The following is a 21,181-nucleotide window of genomic DNA, read 5'->3' on the forward strand; positions in this document are numbered from 1 at the left end:
TTGTTTCTTGCTGTACATACAGAAACCAGGAATATCAACTGGAGTTCCTAGCCAACTTAAAAAATAAACTCTTTGTTATTTCAGATACAAAATAAAAGGAACAGTATAATGAACCTCTATGTACTCATCAACCAGCTTCAAAGTCACATTAGAAACACACATTCAACCAACTTTTGTCTATAGTCCACTCATTTCCTCCCTTTCTATAAACAGAAACCCATGCATTTTATTTCATCTGATTTTTTATGTATTTCTAAAAGATAAGACCAAACAATTGCTTTGGATTGTTGGAACCATGCCATTCCTATGGTATGGGAGTCAAAAATAAAAATTCATGAGACTAAATGGCCCTGAAAAATGGGAAAAAGGGGAATGTATGGGCACAATTTAGAAACAGCCTTTATGTCAACTCTATTAGTTACTTAGAAAAGAAATTAAATATACCATTTAAGAGTATTAGATTGGCTAAGTCTGTAAATAATAGTAATAATCTCTATTGATTGTTTGGGGCATGAATAATAGAAACTTACATACTTCTGGTGAAAGTATAAAATGGTCCATCACTGGTAGGCAAATTGTTGAGAGTAATCAATAACATTCAAGATTCTGATCCTACATTTCTACCTAAAAGAAATTTATCCTAGGCAAACAATAAGTGCACAAAGATGCTTATATAGATGTAGTCACTGTTTTTGCATAATAGTGAAAAATTTGAAAAAATGTTAAAGCTTGAAATTGAAACAAGTGAAACAAAAAAACAAGTAACATTATTTATTTAATATTTATTAATAATAATATTTATTATTAAAGAAATAGTATGTCTCCAGCAGGTTTGGCAAACTGAGAAATCCTTTCATTACATAACTCTCCAGAGGCTAGATAACTGAACTCACAAGGAAGTGAAAGAAATCTTAAAAGGCCAAAATCAAGGAGAAAGAGGCAACACTAAGAACCATAAGCCTTGGCTCGCACAGGTGAAGTCATATAATATGAGATCAGGTATTTGCTTAAAAATACCCCAGCAAAACAATCAGAACAAAAAAGTATGTGTGCGTGGAGATAAGTGAAACATGAAAATGGATAATCATTGAACTTAAGAGTTCATTATATTATTTCTGTTTCGTGTATGTTTGAACATTTTCAATTTTAAAAAGTTAAATATATGGGCACATATGTTCATCTGTGAGTCTGGGTGTATAAAAAGCAAGGGCCCAGAATAAGTAATACATTGTTAGTAAAATCAAGTTCAAGACTTACCTTATCAGACATGAAGATTTATTTTTAAACTATGGTAACTGAGCCTGAGAAATACAGACCACAGGAAATGCAATAGAAAGCCTTAACTATAGACTTACATATATAGTGGTATCTTGCAACATGCCATTTCTGGCATGTTGATCATTGGGGAAAAGATGATGATCTGTTCAATAATCCTGTACAACTGGGTTTCCAGATGGGGGGGGGAAATCAATTCCAGATAAATTAAATGTAAAATACAAAACTTTTATAAGGAGCTATAGGAGAATATCTTTATGACTATGGAGTAAGGATGGTATTCTTAATTACTCAAAAAAGCAAACAATAAAGCAATGAATTGACAGATTTGATTATCTTAGCATTAAAAGTTTCTCTTTATGAAAAGATACTATAAAGATAAATTAAAATACATGCCAAGCAAAGGACTAAGGAAATATAATTGCAATGTACCAAAAAAGATAGGAAATGGGTAAAATATTCAGACAAGCAGTTACTAGGGGACAAAAAATAAATGGCCAAACACACAAGAAAAGATGCTTACTCTTATAGCTTAATCAAGGAAATACAAAATAAGAGCAGTGGGATAACATTTCATACCTATCATGCTGACAAAAGTTTAAAAGGCTGACATATCAAGTATTTGTGAGGATGTGGAACATTAACAACTCTAATATATTCTGGTCAAAATGGAACATTGAACAGCTTGACAAATCTAGTTGATACAAGTGGAAGATGTGTTTAAGCCCTATAATCTAGTAACTCTGCTACTAGGTGCAAACTCAGGAAAGGGCTCTTATCAGTGAATATAAGAAGCTAAATTGTTGCAGCGCTATTTGTAATAGCAACAATTTGGAAATTATCTAAGTGACCATCAATAGGAGAATGGATAAATTGATTGTAACATGTTCTTACAATGTAACACTTTTGTACAGAGAAAGGGTTAGAGTTCTATAAGCTAGAGCTATACATATCAACCTAGATTAATTTCACACACCATGTTGACTGAAAAAATGCAAGTTGCAGAATAACATATACAGTATGGTATTATTTGCATAATGTTTAAAATATGCAGTTGTAATAACATATTGCTTTGGAATATATACACATATAATAAAAAATTTAAAGAAATACATAGGAACAAAACAATTTCAGGATGGGGTTCTCTCAACAGGGGAGAGAAAATTACATGTGGAGCTTCAACTGGTCTAATAACAGAAGTTGATGGAAATTACTTGTTTTTATGTCTTTTTGAATGCCCTAAATATTTCACAATAAATTTTTAAATAAAATTTTACATGGCTACAATGTAATATGTATAGCCATTAAAGGTAACATTATAAATATATCTTTATTGATGTGGAAAGGTGTCATGATAAATGATGAAATAAAAATCAGGTTATAAAAAGCATGATACTTTCTGTTTTAAAAAGATTCATAAATGGATACATAATCATTATATATTATACATTTAAAAAGTTTAGAAGGATATACAATCAAAATATGGACAGTAGTTGTCTCTACTATGGATGATTTTGCCTTGTAATTCTGCTTAGTTCTATTTTCCAGTTTTTGTGGAAAATAGTGGATTGGGGGATGCCCGGAGGGAACACTTGAATGAAACATTACAGGAAAGTCAGGGCCTTCACCACTGACCAGTACTATTAATATATTACCTTTCGTTTCTCATCATCAGGATAAGTCCAGTAAGAGATACAGTTTCCAGAAAGAACACACCATCTCCGATGCCAAGCACCAAAACCACTAACATCTTCAAATATGGTCTGGAAAATTCAATGAAATACTGACTTTAAAACTTGAGGATCAATTAAATGTTAATTCTATATGTTAAACTACAATAAGTTGATATACTTCATATTTCAAAACCTACTTGCATGATTTCCATCATGTCTTTTACCTTAGGAATAAAAATCAATGATCACTCACATCCAGAAATTTACCCAGGTTTTAAACATCATCTATAAGCAAATGACATTTAGGAACTTCTAAATATTAAACCCAAACAAACACCACTATCTAATTTTAGACTTTTTTAAAGGCTGGTGTCCCTCATCAAATGCTCCTTAAATAAGAGAAAAGTGCTTCAAGTTTTGAAGAGCAGAATGGTATCAGGTATCTATATACATTATATATTGAAAAAACTAATGATAGCTTATTAAGTTAGACTTATCATAATACAGAAAACTGGTATTTAATTTTTATCCAAGAGAACAAACAAAATTAGAAGAGAATAAACTCAAGATTAAATGCCTTGAAGAGTTACTGAGATAAACATCAGGATGTGGGGTCTCCTGCTGGCCATTAAGCACATTTGGAAGCAGCATCTCCCCCAGATCAGGCAGTAGCCCCCTCATGCCTTAGGGTGCAATTTACATTCTAAAGGGAGGTGAAGCAGTTGTGATGGTTAAGGACTGGACTCTGGCATAGGTAATTTGGCTTTTTACCATGGAAGTTCTTCTACTCAGTCTTAAGTAGAAGCAGCTTTTTCTCCCATTTTTCAGCTGTAGTCATAAAGGACACCTAACTTATATAAAAGTCCCTACTTTTAATTAAAAAAAGAATTCATTTAGAAACTGTTAAAGAACAAAGCAAGGTAAAAATGTAACAATGCTATATAGATCACACAGGTTGACAAAGTTTCTCTGTAAAGGGCCACAGAGTAAAGATTTTAGACTTTGTGGGGCCTTGTCACGACAATTCAGTTCCGCTATCATGGTGCAAAAGCAGCCACAAACATTATTATATAAACAAATGACCCCATGTTCCAGTGAAACTTTATAAAAACAAGCAGTAGCCCATACTTGGTTGGCCTTAATATAGATAATCCAAAGGCATTTTTGTGTTTGATTTCCAAATGCAGGAAGGCATTTCTACCTTCAAATGGTTCAACTATACCTTACACCAAACTTATTTGTAGCAGGATATACACTCATCTTGATTCACTAACTTGTGCAAATTTACCAAAAGGTGGCTTGTTAGGAGTGCAATCTCTGGGCAGTTACTTTTATGAAAAAATGTTTCTATAATAGAATGAAACCTCAAATTTATCAGCTTAATTAATTAGCTCAAATTAATTGGCTTACTCCAACCACATATCCTCTTACCTCCCCTTTTTTTCTCCTCCCCAGTTTATCTTCTTTCTTCCCCAAGGCATGTTTTTCTCTACTATACTGCCTCACAGCCACCCCAGGAAAAAAGATAGGAATTGTTACCTTTTACATCATAAAGGTAATAGACAAGGAAAAATTTCATGGGTAAGACTAACACAAGTTATTATTACACTTTACTATATTATCAGGGAGGAATAGCAAGAGGACAGCATTTTCATTTTTATAACAGGAAACTGAGGGCCAAGAGAATTAAATGACAACACAAAGCAGAACTGGAACTGGCTTGCTAGTTATTCCAGAACACCCTTCTCTTGCTGCTCATCAGTCTAGGCAGAGCACTGTCATCAGACCAGCATCACGTCAGACTCACAGCAGATTTCTCTGCTTGGTAGTCTCCTTCCTTCCAGCTGCCCTGGCCCACCAGGAAGGAAACTGAACCAAGCATCTTGAATTCCACTCCCTCCCTCTATGTTTTATAATTAAAAGGCATTGTTTGGGCAGGGGACAGAGTTATTTGGGGAGTCCTGAGCAATTTTACCACAGTTGTGTATCGAAGTGACAGGAATGGGCTATAGGATCCAAGACAGTAAATCTGAAGAGACCTAACTCTAAACTAGTTAAGAGCCTAGCTCAAAAATTAAGTCAGACATTATATGCAAATGAACTAGCATCCATAACAGAGTCTATCAGGAGCTAAAAGTATTTACAATAAAATATGAAAGCAACTACATTAAAAGAAAAGGTCAGCAGGTAAACACTGCCTTCAGAAGTCAGAAATTTATAAAAATGCTTTTCCAAGAATATCTAGTGCCACCTGCTGGACCTACATGTGAAAAAACTAAAGCAATCTGACAGTCATCTTGGCCATGAGGGCTTTCTGTACAATCTAGCTCTTCTTTCTGTACCCTTTGACAGCAACTGCAAATTGATTTTTGATATCCTTTGTAACATTCAAAATCTTGCTTCACAAAGAAAACCAAAGCTATTGGATTTTTTTGACTTCTTGTACCACACCCACAATCTTCTATAGATTCCACACACATACTTCTCTTTGATGATGGAAAAGGTATAATTCTGGGTTAGATCAATCCCGTGAACTGTGGCTTGGGTCTCATTTCTTCTCACTCTTATGACCTTGTTCCATGTATTACTGTTTAACCCTAGTACAGGTTCCCCCTTGCTTTTATTTTCAATCTCTTTGGCCCCATTAAAAGCTACTTATGAATTTAAAGACATATCTCACTGATGTTAACAAAATGTCAATAAAATCCTTCTTTTATCTTACATAGCTCTGCAAGTACCACACTCTCTTTACCCCTTTGTAGCCAAACTTCATTTCAAAGAGTTGCTCACACTCTCATTCTTCACCTCCCATGCCCTCTACAACCATTTGCAGTCTATCTTCTGCTCTCACCAAGACTACTAGAACAACTACCTTATAAAGGAGCCTCAAGTTTCTAACAGATCCTTATTTAACTTGACCACTCCCTCTTTCAGTCTCTCCACTGGCAAGGACCACATTAAATTTTCCATTGCCCTCCCTGTGGTCTCCTTTGAGAGCTTCTCTCCCTAGGTCTCTGGGTTTAAATGTTAGTGTTCTTCCTGTTTCTGCTTACTCGACTTCTCCTGTACTTCATTCACTGCCTACATGCTACAGAATTCCAAATCTTCATACCAACTAAAATAGTCTATTCTGAATTACAAACTCAGATCTTTGAAATATGTCTCTAGGCATCTAAAATTCTAATTTAAAACTTAACCCATTAAAATGTCCCACCTTGGGTGGGGACTGACTGGCAAAGGGCATGAGTGAAATTTCTGGAATAATGTTCTGCATCTTAATAGAACTTTGGATTACACAGATGTATGCATGTGTCTAAACTCTGGGATATATACTTAGGATTTAGGGGAATATGCTAACATCTGCAACATACTTTGAAATTCTTCCCCCCAAATATAATCTTTTCAGCAATGTCTAGAGGGATAGCTAGAGGATAGCTAGAGGATGGCTAGGTAGTAGACATATGATAAATCAAGGATAGTAAAAAATGTTAAAGGCAAAATTTAGACGGTGGGCATATGGGTACCCGTTCATTGTAAAATTCTATCAACATTGCTCTATGTTTGCAATTTTCCAAAATAAAATTTGGGGGAGGAAAATCACTTCCCACCCCAAATATGCACACTTGCTCCTCCTTCAAAGTTCCTTAACTCAGTAGCATCACTACCACCCAACAGTTGCACAAGGCAGGGATCTGGGTAATATCCTTACTTCTGCTTTTCCATGCCCTGTAGCCAAATCACTAAAGCCTGCCCATCTGCCTTCTTTCTCTCTCCAGTTCAGCTGCCAGCCCCATCACCTCTCTCATGGAGTAACTCAGTCTCCCCACTAGTTTTCTTCAGGGTGGCCACTCTCCAATCCACTTTCACATGTAAGTCAGAATGACTTTTCTAAATAACAAATTTGATATTATTCCACTGCTTAAAATCCTACAAAAGTATCCTACTTTACTTTAAGATAAAGTTCTAATTCTTTAAAAGGCCCTTTAACTTGACCTCATTTCCGCTAACCATACTTTCCTCCCCAGCCACTCTCCTCACTGTCCCTCCTCCACACAGTCAAACTCTAAGCTCTAGCTACCCTGAATTACCTGCTACTCTAAATATGCCATCTTTTCCTTTGGTGGGTGATGAGAGGGAAAGGCCCTCCAGGCCATTGTACATGCTACTCCCTTTATAGGGAGCACTTCTCCCTCCTCTTTCTCCCTGGATAATTTATTCGGTTAATAGTTTAAACTTACTTCTTCTAGTAGCTTTCTTTAAGCCTTTTTACCCATACTTAAGACCTGATGTCCCACCAATTTAAACCCATGCATCCTAAGCTTCCTCCTATTACAATATTTCATCATCCTTGCCTATTTGCTTATATTTCTCCTTACTATAAACTAAAAGTTCTTGAAAGAGGGGGTAAATTTTTGTGGCCTATTATATACTAACATCAGCCAGGTGACTGGTGTAGAGCGGTCATCCAACAAATCTGTATTGAACCTATTTATCAGTTAATCATATAGGTGTTTGTTTCTATGGTAAACCAAGTCTATACTTCATGAAATAGGAAAAAGAAAATATAGATTAAGTGATGTTACTTACTAGAAAACCTCTTTCTTCAACACTTGAATTCACTTGACACTTTATTTTTAAATAAATATGACCTTCCAAAGGAGATAAAAAGGGCACCTGTGAAGAAAGGTAAATTATTTGCAAAGTACTTTCAAAGTGTGATTTCTCTTGATAGAACATGTATAAATCATGAATAAAGAATACTATGCCATGAAAACACAGTATTTTCTAAAGCTGGAATGTAAAATAGGTGGCCAAAAAGTCACTGGTTCCTTAGCAACAAATGCTTTTGAAGAATAAATTCATTCAAGGAAAAGCTTGATAAAAACAGAAACCTAATCCCAAGTTAATGTGACAAGGAAAACAGATTTAAGAAGAGAATACATGTGCTTATTTATTCTACATCAACAGAATACACTCAATAGGAAATTGGATAAATCAACTGGTAAATTAATATAATCTTACTCAGCAAAAACAAATAATGAATTATAGAAATGGAAAACTGGATCCTTAAATTTATATGGAATTATAAGAGGCCCCAAATAACCAACACAATCTTGAAAAAGAAGAACAAAGTCAGAGAAATCGTACCTCCAAATTTCACAACTTAAATCAAAGATACAGTAATCAAAACAATGTGGTACCAGCATAAGATATATAGACCAAAGGAATAGAATTGAAAGTTCAGAAATAAAGTCACACATCTATGGCCAATTGATTTTTAACAAGGGTACTAAGATCATTCATTGAGGAAAGAGCAGTCTTTTCAACAAATGGTTCTGAAGAAACTTGGTATCCACATGCAAAAGAGTAAAGTTGGATCCCTCCCTCACATCAGATACAAAAATTAACTTAAAGTGGATCAGTGACCTAAATATCAGAGCTAAAACTATAAATCTCTTAAAAGTAAAGAGAGTGGTAAATCTTCATGATCATTGATTTGGCAATAGATATGATACCAAAAGCATGAGAACAAAAGAAAAATTAGATAAATTAAACTTCATCAAAATTAAAAACTTTTTAGTATGGAGGTTTCTCAAAAATTAAAACAAGAGCTATCATATAATCAAATGATCTCACTTCTGGGCATTTATCCAAAAGAACTGAAACAAGGTTCTCAAAGGAATATTTGCACACCCATGTTCACTGAAGCATTCTTCACAACAGCCAAGAGGTGGAAACAACCTAAATGTCCAACAACAGATGAATGGATACAAAAATATAGTAGTCTCCTTTCTCCACACTAAGGAATATGAAAACTACTCTAGGCCACCCAAATAATGTTTTTCTCAAAGTGTGACTCAGACAGCTAATATTTTAGACTTTACAGACCATATAATCTCTGTCAGTTATTCAATTCTGCCATTGTAGCAAGAAAACAGCCATAAACAATAAAGAAAAAAAGGGCATAGCTGTGTTTCAAATACTTTAGTCACAAAAATAGACTTTGGTTAAAAATAATATATCAATATTGGTTCATTAATTGTGACAAATGTACCATAGTAAGATGTTAATAAAAATGAAACAAACAAAACAGGCCACAAGCCATATTTAGCCTATACACTATAAGTCAGCCTACTCTTGTGGTAGACTAAACCCAATCACATTAATATTGTATTAACGGTAAGTGAACTAAACACCCCAATGAAAAGACAAAAGATTGCCAGACTGGATAACAAAATATGACCATAAAATATGTTTATGAGATACAAATTTGACATATGTGAACATAGGCTGAAAATAAGGATGGAAAAATCATATAAAACATTAATCTTAAGAAAGCTGTTTTGACACTATTATTATCAGACAAAACAGACTTTAAGGTTAAAAGAGACTCACAGAGCTTCAAAATTTAAATTCCTGGATGTCAGATTTTACATCTATAATCTCAAATAAGGCAATCTGCTGTTAGTGATATCCTAAATTTGTAGAGCAAATAGCCTGGGCTGACCCCAATAAAAATTCCAGTCTAAATGGGATCTTAGAGAAAACCCCTATGACTGTTGTACTTTGGTTAAGGCACCAGTAAAATAAGCAAACACTCCCTTGTAACAATGGTATCTGGTATATGAGAGACTTGTCTACTCTCCCAAAGTCAATTTAAATAGGATTGTTATTTGAGCATAGAGTGTCTTTCATTTTCCCCACCAATTTAAAGAATGTTAAACTATTTTAAATATTCTCCAATATCAACCACAAGCTATTTGAACAACTACTTTCTTTCCCCACCACTCACAAAAGTTCATTTGGGACAAATTTTACATCTAAATTTTACTGTATTTGACTTAGAAAAAGACTTTAGAGTATTAAACACAACCAATTAAATTGAGAGATTTGATTTTGCACTCAATCACGTGGTTGGTTACTTAAGTTGTAATTTCAAGAGAATTATTAAGAATGGAAATATCAGAATTTATTTTTGGTGTGCGATATTTTTAATATTTTTAATTAAAAAGGCAGCCAAAACAATGTTCAAAAGAGCTAACAGTCTATATTTAACATATATAATTGAAATATCTTCTATTTTGGAGGTTAACAAAATCTCTTACATATGTAGAAATTGGCCATGTTACAACACAGAGTAAGGAAAATAGTTCCCAGAACCCCAGTTCTTATGTTTTTCTTATTTGCAAATCTTGTTTCAAGAATTTAAAATAAAATTATAAAATACTATCCAGCATTTTGTAAATTAGCATTTCCTTTCACCCACAGAATGTTTACAATTGATCTTCACAAGGATGGTAAAAATTCTTTCAAAAATTTTTCTGAAATACATGACTATACTTGGTATAACTTTGGTGTTAAATGCATTTTAATTTCAAAATTACTAATCAAATCACATAGCAATATGCCTGCTAGCCAATTGAGACCATAAATGTTTTCTACTTTTATTTAAAGCATTACCAATAACTCTTTCAGTATATAGGAGGTCTCTTTCAGTATTATAAGAGGTAAACAATACTAAATAAATTTTAGTTGTAGACATATTTATTAATTTGGTATTTTAATACCCAGAAAATCAATGTTGAAGAATCTAGAGAATATTAAAGAATTATTACATGAAAAAAAGAATATAGGAGGAAAGCCCAAATACCAAACATGCATGAAAACAAATACAGAGCTGTCAAAGAGCTTTAAAGCATTATAAAAGTAAAGAAAAAGATGCCCATCTATAAGAGAGTCTAAAGAGAAAAAAATGTATATAAGTCCTTAATTATTCAAAATAACCAAGAAGATATGAGAATGGTTAGTGAAACAAATACCAATGGGCTAAAAATTAAGGATTAATTTTTAAACTTATTAGTTTCAAGCAAAGAAAATATGGCAACCTTGTCCTGGAACATATAGCCCAGTAGCTCTCGCTCTTTTACATCATAATTTATCTAAAACAAACAAAATAAAAGACAAAAAGAAAAAAGACCCAAGATCACTCAATCTGTTACACTAGCTGAATTACTAAATAAAAAGTTATATAAATTTATTTAAGTTGAAATGTTAAAATACATTAATGCATAACAGTAATCAAAATTTGAAATGCAGTCTCTTTGTCTATCAACTACAAGAAAATTTCATAGAATTCTAAAGTTAGATTGCCTTAATCTAACATAATAATCATTACTGGGAAAACAGGTTCCAGAGAAATGAAGTGACTTTGCTCAATGCTAGAAAAGTAAATTACCAGCAGGCAGGGCAAATACTAGAAACCAGACCTTCTAATTTTTCTACCTCTTCATCTCTGTATTCTGACTAAAGAAATCTCTTATAATATTTAAAAGTACCTTTGTCCTTATGCAGCAGGAGTCAACTAGGACTAAGGTTTGCCACTAGTTCACAGTCTTTAAAATGTTAACTATTAAAGGTTACATCACATTATGGTGAAGAAGTAAGCAATAGTGCTATAATGCAGATCTGAATTTTGAAGTTTTTAATTTGGGGAGGAAAGCATGGGGAGGAAATCCCTTAGATTCATGAGTACTTTTCTATGAAATTAACCTATCTTTTCCCATCTTGTCAAAACTAATCTATAAAATATTACTCATTTCAAAATATCAGTTTAAATGGGCAAGTCAGTACATTTAAAACTATAAGCTTAACATCTACATGCAAGAAGTAATACTTCTTTAGCCAGAAGTGACATTTAGAATAAGTCAACATACACTTCTTTGAAGATTTAACTATAAAGAGACAAGGGAGAAATACTTCCAAAATGAAAAAATATAACCTGTAGGTACACCCATGCCTGGTTAGATTGTACAATTCTAAGAACATACATTTCCAGCCAAAGATTTCACATACTTGAAAATACTGGGCATTCCACTGACCTAATTTTCTAAAATTAAATAAATAAATAAATTTGGATTACCTTGTCCAGAGCAAATTTAGTATTTCCTACTGAAGATAATGACAGCAGGTAAGATCCAACAAGGGCAAAGTTGCTGGTACGCACAGCATTTAAACCGCCTGGACTGGCCATAACTGTAAAAAGGAAACGAAGTGTAGTTCAGAGTGAGTTTTCTAAGTATAAATAACAATTCTTCACTTCACCCTAACAAAATGAATTTTAATTGTCACAGAGAAAACTACTTCACTTTCCTCTACCTCTAACTATATAGTATGGAATAAAACATCAACTTACTCACCAATGAAAGAAAACTGCTAGGTATTTTACACTTAAGTGAGGTAGTATAAGTATTCCTTAATGTTTTGGACAGATGTGTTTTTAAAGACACAGAACCTAAAAATGTGTACATAGAAAAGCAATTTTTCTATAAGATACATGTAAAGACTCCATTGCTATAGTCTAATATGACATAATTAGCAGTAGAGACTATTTCTGCAGTTCTCAGTAACTTTTGTGCCAAGAAGAAAAGCCCAAAGCCCAAAGAAGTGAGTGAAACCAACTGCATCCTAATTCCCTTTGGAAAATTTAGGCCTAAAGCCATTCTAGGGAATCCTTTCCTGGCTTACTGGGACCCAGTTCTCAGTCAACTAGAAAGATGCTTTCCTGATACAATGCCAGTCATGATCAGTCAAGGTAAAAAAGTAAATCCCACAGTGTGGAGAGCACAAGACAAATCTATACCACAAGAAGGGTGGAGTGAAGAGGAAGGCTACCTGCTGCAGCTGTCAAGTGACTGTGTATCACATGTGTCCTGACTGCTAGCACCTGAATAATGGGAAGACTGATGGCCTGTGGTGGTGTCTGACAAAGGTGCAACCAGATAGCATACTATTCTGGTCAGTAATCTTACATGTTACTAAAAACCATATAGAAAATATTATTCAAAGGAGACTAAAGCAAACAATCATAAATCAAAATGGCATATATTTTATATATTTTATATATACACACACATAGACACACACACAAGTATGGGTGCAATTGTTTTGTTCTTTCCCTTATTCTAGTGTTTCAAATAGTTCAAGATCCACTCACCTGAAGAATGAAGGTTGCTTTTCTTAAAAAAAAAAAAAGGTGTAAAGAAGAAATAGAAGTTATTTCCTTTATTTAAAACAAGATTTAAATATTAAATACAAAACTCTTTAACATTGCAAAGACTATATTTCAGAAAACATTATAATTTTCCTACACAACTGTCAGAGATTACCCCCTCATTAGTGTATTTTAAAGATTTCTACAATACTAAGAGTTTAGAAATGGTTGACTAATTTACAATCATGTGTAAGATGAAGATTTCTCAAGGAGATTGTTTTTTAAAAAGTCTACTTACTGTGGTTATAGATGTGAGAAGTCGCTTTGGAGTAATAGCCTAGAAGTAAAGAAAAGTGTGCTATCTACTAAACATTATGATTCAGAGCTTAAAACTAACCAACCCTGATATACTCCCACATAGTAAATAATTCCTAAATGTGAATACATTATACTTGAGTCCTCTATTAAGGCCTTCCCCATACTGTCATTCTTTTTTTTCTTAGAGCTAAAATAAAATTATTTAGAATGATGACTTAGAAAAAAAGCACAGAAGTGCAAAAGACTGGGAAGTTTGGAAACCAAGCTGGATGTTCTCTATTCCCTCTGCCTGCCAAGGGACCACATCATTCTTAAGTACTGGTTTAGAGGACCCAGTCAGGCAAGTGCGCACAGGAAGGGCTTGAAAAAAATTTACAGAGGTTATAAAGGTTAGTTGTCAGGTAAATGTAGAGTAAACAGAATTATCTAGCTTGAATGTATCTGGTTCTTATACTTCAGATCATGATCACTCACTGTAAGTCTACTTTCAGTATTCATACCTGTTAAATAGAAATCTACTAATAAAAATGACCCAAAAAGTTCATAATCATTAAATATTTTTCATAAATTAAAACTGACATGATATCTACTGTTTCTGATTATAGTATTTTTACTAGGTTTCGTTCATTCTCACCTTGGACTTGTATGCCTTTTTCTTTTTATCAGGGCCTGAAAGATCTTTCTTTTGTACCTACATAAAACCCAAAGCATCATTAGTTTAAAATCTGACATCTTTAAGAAAAATATATTATTAGTTATTTTAGAAAGCTTTAAGAGCTTACCAAACTGTAAACTTCAATATTTATTTCAAAGTCATTGGACACATCTTGCCTGGAAAAATAAGACAGTAAGTAAAACTGTAAGAAAAACATCAACATAAGCCATTAAAAATGATGCCAGAAATTTTGTTACTCTGAGAGTAAAGGAATTCACTGTATTTTTAATGAAAGACAACAATTGCAAACCATTAAGGAATATAAAAATTGGTGAGAATGGTCTCCTTTTTCTTATAATGCAAGTCAAATATTTTCTTCAGCATTTTACAACTCAAGATCTTCAATAAGTAATTTTTTTTCTAACTGGATTTTGACTAGTTTCAAAATAAATCTGATGCTACATATAAATGGCTTTTCTTTGAGTTTGAATATTAAGCACATTATAAGATTAAAGCACATAACAAAATTATGCTCCAGATTTATATACATATACATACATTTATATATAAACACTCAAAAATAATAAATACCTATATTATATAGGTCACATGGAACAAATGTGTTACTCAATGGAAAGATAAGAAATATAAAAGATTAAAACCAACAAATTATTATGTGTCCATATAAAAAGAATGAACACACTATATTTCAAAGATTATAAATGCCACCTGTATGCTTCAACTATACTAACTCTATTAAAAGAAAAATGTATTTGAACCATCAGAAGCCTAATTTACTTACAGAGTAAATGTAGTAGTGAATGTCAGAGCATCGCCATTAAGAGAATTTGAAGTACTTGCTAATGGTGTGGCTACCATATTTTCAGCTCCTCCTGCCTTGAGTATAATTAAGAAAAAGTAATTTGCTGCATCTGCAAGAAATAATCACATTATATAATATGCACAAACAAAATCACATTTAGCCACCAGCATTGTGGAAGACCAAGGAATAAAGAAATGCTGCAACTAAACTACATAAAATTTATTTAAAAATTAATAAAACCAACTTTCCAGACATAGAAAGCTAAAGAAGACAGAAACAGTCATAATTCTGAAATACACATCATCCTCTCTTTCTAGTAAGTGAATTGAAATAACTTCACTCTAAATGCCTTAATTTTTGCTGATTTCAACTTTTGCATATCAACCTCTAATTCTTTAGTGAAGAGACTACACCCCAAAAGGGTAAAGTATGGTTTGTTATCAAAACTGAGATTAAAATACTATATTTCGATGGAAGTTACCCAGAGACAGATTCTAAAAAAAACATTAACTGTTTGTCATTAAATAACCACATACCATAAGGTACATACTAAATAATCATTTCTATCCTCACTCCACTCCACCCTAGACAAGAGCAAGAATTAGAACCTAAATTACCTCAGTTCTACAATAATACTCAGCCTTTTAAAGATCTCCACTCTTTATTCTCCCTGTACCTCAAATTCACTTCTCATCTATGTCTAGCCCTCTTTTCCCTCAAAGAAAATGTTCTACACAATTAAAAATTTGAAAGAACCTTAAAAAAACTTATCCAATATTTAACAAAACTTTTATTTTATTAAGCTTGATTCAACTGCCCTGCTCTGTTTTCAGATCCAGTTATCCTATTCTCCCTTACCCTCTTTATTACATATGATTTTTAGTAGAATACATGTTTAGAAAAGTTTACTTACTCAATCTAGAGTGACAAAGGGAATAAAATTTCAATAGAAGTATCTACTGTGGTGGTCTTCACCACCTCAACCAGTTATTCAAGATTTATATAACAAATTTCTATCATGGGATGAATTTTAAATAGAATGAAGTAAAATAAGTTCTTTCAAATGTGACAAAACTTCCTACAATAAACTTGATTAATGAAAGTGGAATGATCTGCTCTGTCAGATAACTCATCTTAGGAAATATCTTATGTTAAAAATTATCAAGCCTTACTTTCAGTTACAGCCATGTCTGTTATTGTGTGGATAAGTAACCTCATATATGAAATTTTCCTTTGGTTATTTTTAGAGAAATATCTTCAAAAAGGAACTAGAGGCCCAAGAATACAAGTTTTGCATCTTCATGCTCTATTTGTCCCACTGCACAATGCTAATCTAGGTAAGGTTCATAGTTTAACATGTGATCTAGAAGTGATACAAATAAAAATTACCTTACCTGGTTTCTGAACTGTACTGCAGACAAAATCTGCTTTTAGAGGCAAGCGTATTTCTGACAAAGTAACTGATCCTTTGGATGCGACAAATTCACTCTGGGATACGGGACCAGCCTTATTCTTCTTCTGAGGCACTTCATTCTTTAATTTATTCAATTCATCAATCAAAAGTATTCTTTTCTCAGCTACATAAAAATATGCAAGTTAATAATACAAATATTAAATTTGCAACTATTCATAAATGAGACCAATTCTCACTGATATGGCAATTGTAAATAAGACCAAAAAAAAAATACAAACAGATGGTGGGTAATTGGGTAAAACCTTGATTGATCACAAGTTTATCAAGTTCTGGTGACTAAATACTTCAACTTTGGGCAGTTTTCTCGTATGGTATAATTGATCCACCCTAACATGCCCTGTCATCCATACACACACACCGAAATTCACATACTTTAGCCATATATAGCTATGGATAGATACAGTGTGTGTGTGTATGTATGTGTGTATTTGAATATATATAAATATATTCATATTTTCATTCTTGGCATACTATTCACAGCTACATTTCTTCAAATGAATTCCAGTTTCTTTCACTATTCATAGACACTACCTTTTATTTTACATGTTCAGTTTCACAAATCTTGTAAGAAACCAACAAAAAAGCTGATCAACTGAAACAAAAGAAGCACTTTCTTTAAATTTAGAGATTCCTAAATATACTAGATAAAATGAGTTTTCCCTGGTTTGAAATTTTGCTGAAGTTATTTCAGGTACATCACACATACTTGCAATTAAAAGAAGTCTTTCTGCTTCAGCTTCCTCTAGTGACCCTTTTCCATGCTCTTCATCAAAGCAGCAATTAAGAGCCTGGCTAGCTTGATAGATCACTGTCTGCTGCAAATTTATTTCATTATTGAGTTCCTAATAAAACCAATGAAAGGAGAAAAAACTCATATTTGTAAATCACCATTTTCACTTTACTTAAACTGTAATTCTAACTAATCCAATTGAATAATTTCCCAAGTTTCGAGAGAGGAAAGTCAAAATGTTACTGTTTCACTATTGAAGTTTCTTGACTATGTGCCAAAAACATTTAACATGCTATAATAATTAAACTATAAGCATTCTTGATTATAAAAACTTTCAACTCATACTTACCCATTTTATTTAAATTACATGTGTTTTAAATGCTTTCCTTAGGGGTAAAAGAACTTAGAGCAGAATAAACTTTGAGCAGAATAAACTTCAGGCTTCACCATCATCTAATTTATAGTTATACTTTAAGGATATTTATGATAAACATGTTTAAAAATAAATATTTCAGCAATATTAAACAGGCTTCCAACTTTTCCAATAAAGAGCACTTTCTCAAATTACACTGATTTTGCAAAGTGATTTACTGAGCTCTTATGGGCCAGACACTCTTCTAGTCACTCAGGGTACAGACATGTGTAAGGTGGGGCCCTTGTCTGCAAAGAGCTCACAGTGCAGCACAGGAAACGTTCCAAATCTCCCTTCCACAGATGTACATACCTGCATTTTCTGTTTGATATTAACTTGATAAGGAAAGGCATTCTTTTTGTCATCCAATTTTGAAGTAACATCCTCCTTCCGTACAATCACCTGCTTTATTGAAGGACGCTCTGTTTCTTTGAATCTTTGAGATCTATATGCATCAATGCTTCAGGAAATAAGGTACACTCTATTAAAAATCCATCAACACATTGAGCAATATCCTTGATTGAACATATAAGCAGAATTTGATATTGATATTGAAATGTACCAGCAGAACACATCACCAGAATGGAAAATGCCATTTAGTGAAAGATGCTGACACAAATAATTCCAAAATTTTATACAGATGAATTATTAATAACATTATAATTACAGAACACAACTTGTTATACCAGTCTATACCATGATCCTTAGTCTCATGAAATCCTTAGACTCCATGAATGTCTTAAAAAATGTTCTTACCTATAAGGAAGATCACGATCTTCAGAACAAATGCTATCACCAGACTCAGCTCGAGGGACACGGGTTCTCTGGAATTTTCCTGGCTTTGGACTTTCATTGCTTACATTGGTGTCTTTCAATTCCAGTCTAGGTGAGGAAACTAAGCCCTGCAGTGAAGCACATCAGGTATTAGATTTTATGGGTGACATTCATTTTAAATGATAATTCTGAGGAATTTAATGAATTATCCCCTATTATTAGGAAATAAACATCCAATAAGTTAAGTCATTCACCATAAAAAACAAGGCAAACTAAAGAAGTTCCTAAAAAATAAATGAATAAAAGTTCAAAGGCAGCTAAAACCTGTATTTGTAACTCTTTTAAAAAATATTTCTAATTGAATCAATTTCCAAACAGAGATGTAGTTATTCAATTTAGGGTGCTAGCCAACAACATTAATGAGCTGTCAATAAATGTTAGTTATCTGTCTGGTGCTAAATACTAATACACTAATGATTTAATATTTACATCAATCCCATGATATAGGTACTATTTTTAACCTCATTTGAATATATGAGAACCTCATTTGTCTCTTGCCAGACAAGAGAACTGGCAAAGAGGTTAAATAAACTGTCACTAAAAGACATAGCCAGGATCTGCACCCAAATGTCTGGCCTTTTAAACCTTTTTACAGTTTGGATTTTATCTAAGGCCAAAGGGAAACCATGAAGAAAGAGTTTAAGTTCTTTCTTAAGATAACTGACACCAGCTTTGCCAAATCCCCATGTACAAACTAAAACTAAATGGGTTTCTAATACTACTTAGTCCATGTCCAAGGCCTGTTTACATCTAGTCTTTTCTTACCTCTGGACTTACCACACCAACTGTCTGTGCTAATGGGGCAAGTAATGACATTGAGGAGATATTCAGTGCATCCTCCTGTTCTTCATTGCTGCTTTCTGCTGCTGCTTGATCCATCTCCTCTTGGCTCTTGCCCACACCCAGTTCACCTTCCTCTAGGACATCACTGAAGATGTCATTAATTACTTTTGAACTATTGATATCATCTTCATCATCCACACTCATCTCAATTTCACGTACTAATCCTGAAAAATATTTTAATAGGTGGATACTGTGATTAAGACCTTTAAGAATTAAAGGGACAGCAGAAGACCTAACATTCATATGCTTACTAAATAAACAAACAGGAGAGCAATTTAGGTTGGAGCTATCAAAATCTGATTCAGTGCTTTGGGTTTAAGAAAGAATATTAAGTAAGAACTCAAACTGCAAGGTAATAGCCAAAAGCTTCAGACTGACACAAAATGTTCTTTCAAATAACTCTATTGTTGAGAGCTGCCCTTTCACATGTCAGTCCATAATAGGAAATTATTAATATTACTTAGGGCAGTGTTCAAAAATAATTTTCAAGGACCACTAACTCCTCTAACAGTATATGAAAATTGTGGAAGGGCAGCACATTTACTTTGTCCATGAAAGTGAGCAATAGCCTTAATCAGATTTTCACAGGAGTCTGTGACATGAAGATAACTGTTAACGTACTATATCTTTGTGGATGCTAGAATATTTCCCAGTTTAAAAAAAGAGAGAGAGTATTATAAAATGACAAGAGATTTTGATATATAGAACACTGCATATTTTAATACATGCTTTTACCAATACATTATTCCTTATAGTGTGCTCAGAGTTAATAAGAAATAAGAAATAAAACCAACCAGTCTGCGGCTCAGCCTTTGGTTCTGCTGTTACTTTTAAAGATTTCTCTTCTTCTAAAAACAATGTTATTTTCAAAGGACTAGATTTTGTCATTTCACATTCAATAAAACCTAAAAAAATTTTTAAGAAAAGCCATATTAATATATATAAGAACCTAGAATTTTTCAGTTAAGAAATCTTATGTATCTTTTTTCAGATTATAAAACTATGCATTTTGGATCTAGAAATGAGTAAAGAATCCGCCAAGATACCTGTCCTCTCTTAACTTTCCCATTTCTTCCTCCCCGCAAAGAGAAAGGGCACACCAATATTACCAGGTTATTATTTTTTCTTCCAGTTTTCCCCTTATGTATACACATGTGTATATTCTTTTGTTTTATCAGAAAGTGATTACATTAGACATGTTGTTCAGCAATTTGTTTTCCACTTTTTAAAAAAAATCTTGATAAAAATATTTAACAAGCTAGCAATCAAAGGAAACTCTACCTCAACATAGTGAAGGCTGTATATGAAAAGCTCACAGCTAACATTATACCCAATAGTGAGAGACTGAAAGCTTTTCCTCTAAGATCAGGAACAATACAAGGATGCCCACTCTCACCACTTCTATTCAACATAGCTTCGAAAGACCTAGTGAGATAGGCAAGAAATAGGCAAGAAAAAGAAACAAAAAAGAAATTTCAAATCCAAATTTGAAAAAAAGTAAAATTATCTGTTCATAAATGGCATGATCTTATATATGAAAAACTAAAGATCTCTCAAAAAAACTGTCACTACTAATTTCAGGGAAGATAAAGAACACAAAAGCAACATACAAAAGTCAGTTGCACTTTTATACACTGACACCGATCTCACATACATGGTCATATCATCTTTGATAAGGCTGCCAAGATGATTCAATGGGGGAAAGAACAGTCTCTTCAAAAAAAGTAGATATCCACATGCAAAAGAATGAATTTGGACTCTTATCTGATACTATGTACTACAAAATTAACTCAAAATGGATTAGAGACCTAAATGTAATACTCAAAACTATAAAATCCTAGAAGGAAACTTTGAGGAAAAGCTCCATGACATTGGATTTGGTGAGGATTTCTTGAGTATGACACCAAAAGCACAGGCAACAAAAGTAAAATAAACAAATGGGACTAAAACAAACTTAAAAACTTTGTGTCTCAAAGGACACAATCAACAGAGTAGAAAAGGCAACCTATGGAATGGGAGAAAATATTTGCAAATCATGTATCTAATTAGGGGTTAATACTTGGAATATATAAAGAACTCCTACAACTCATAACAAAAATCAAGTAATCTGATCAAAAAATGGGCAAAGGTCTTGAACAAATATTTCTCCAAAG

At 33.1% G+C, this 21,181-nt stretch overlaps 1 protein-coding gene across 4 annotated transcripts in view; it reads right to left on the reverse strand.

Annotated features, from left to right (window-relative positions):
* ANLN (anillin, actin binding protein) overlaps positions 1-21,181 on the reverse strand; it is a 125,403-nt gene that overhangs the window by 3,547 nt on the left and 100,675 nt on the right. For 2 of the 4 annotated variants that reach the window (XM_073238600.1, XM_036990529.2), the window contains exons 9-23: positions 19,823-19,933; positions 18,951-19,192; positions 18,108-18,253; positions 17,664-17,811; positions 16,916-17,051; positions 16,130-16,312; positions 14,715-14,844; positions 14,040-14,088; positions 13,892-13,948; positions 13,238-13,276; positions 12,943-12,964; positions 11,869-11,981; positions 10,835-10,888; positions 7,536-7,622; positions 2,931-3,038 (exon numbers count right to left, since the gene is read on the reverse strand). In XM_073238600.1, coding sequence (XP_073094701.1) covers positions 2,931-3,038; positions 7,536-7,622; positions 10,835-10,888; positions 11,869-11,981; positions 12,943-12,964; positions 13,238-13,276; positions 13,892-13,948; positions 14,040-14,088; positions 14,715-14,844; positions 16,130-16,312; positions 16,916-17,051; positions 17,664-17,811; positions 18,108-18,253; positions 18,951-19,192; positions 19,823-19,933 — 1,625 coding nt within the window. The remainder of the gene's footprint in view (positions 1-2,930; positions 3,039-7,535; positions 7,623-10,834; positions 10,889-11,868; positions 11,982-12,942; positions 12,965-13,237; positions 13,277-13,891; positions 13,949-14,039; positions 14,089-14,714; positions 14,845-16,129; positions 16,313-16,915; positions 17,052-17,663; positions 17,812-18,107; positions 18,254-18,950; positions 19,193-19,822; positions 19,934-21,181) is intronic. The other 2 variants (XM_036990528.2, XM_017661439.3) reach the window with 1 other exon arrangement.

This window comes from Manis javanica, chromosome 6 (genome assembly GCF_040802235.1).
Source record: "Manis javanica isolate MJ-LG chromosome 6, MJ_LKY, whole genome shotgun sequence".
NCBI classification, from domain to species: Eukaryota; Metazoa; Chordata; class Mammalia; order Pholidota; family Manidae; genus Manis; species Manis javanica.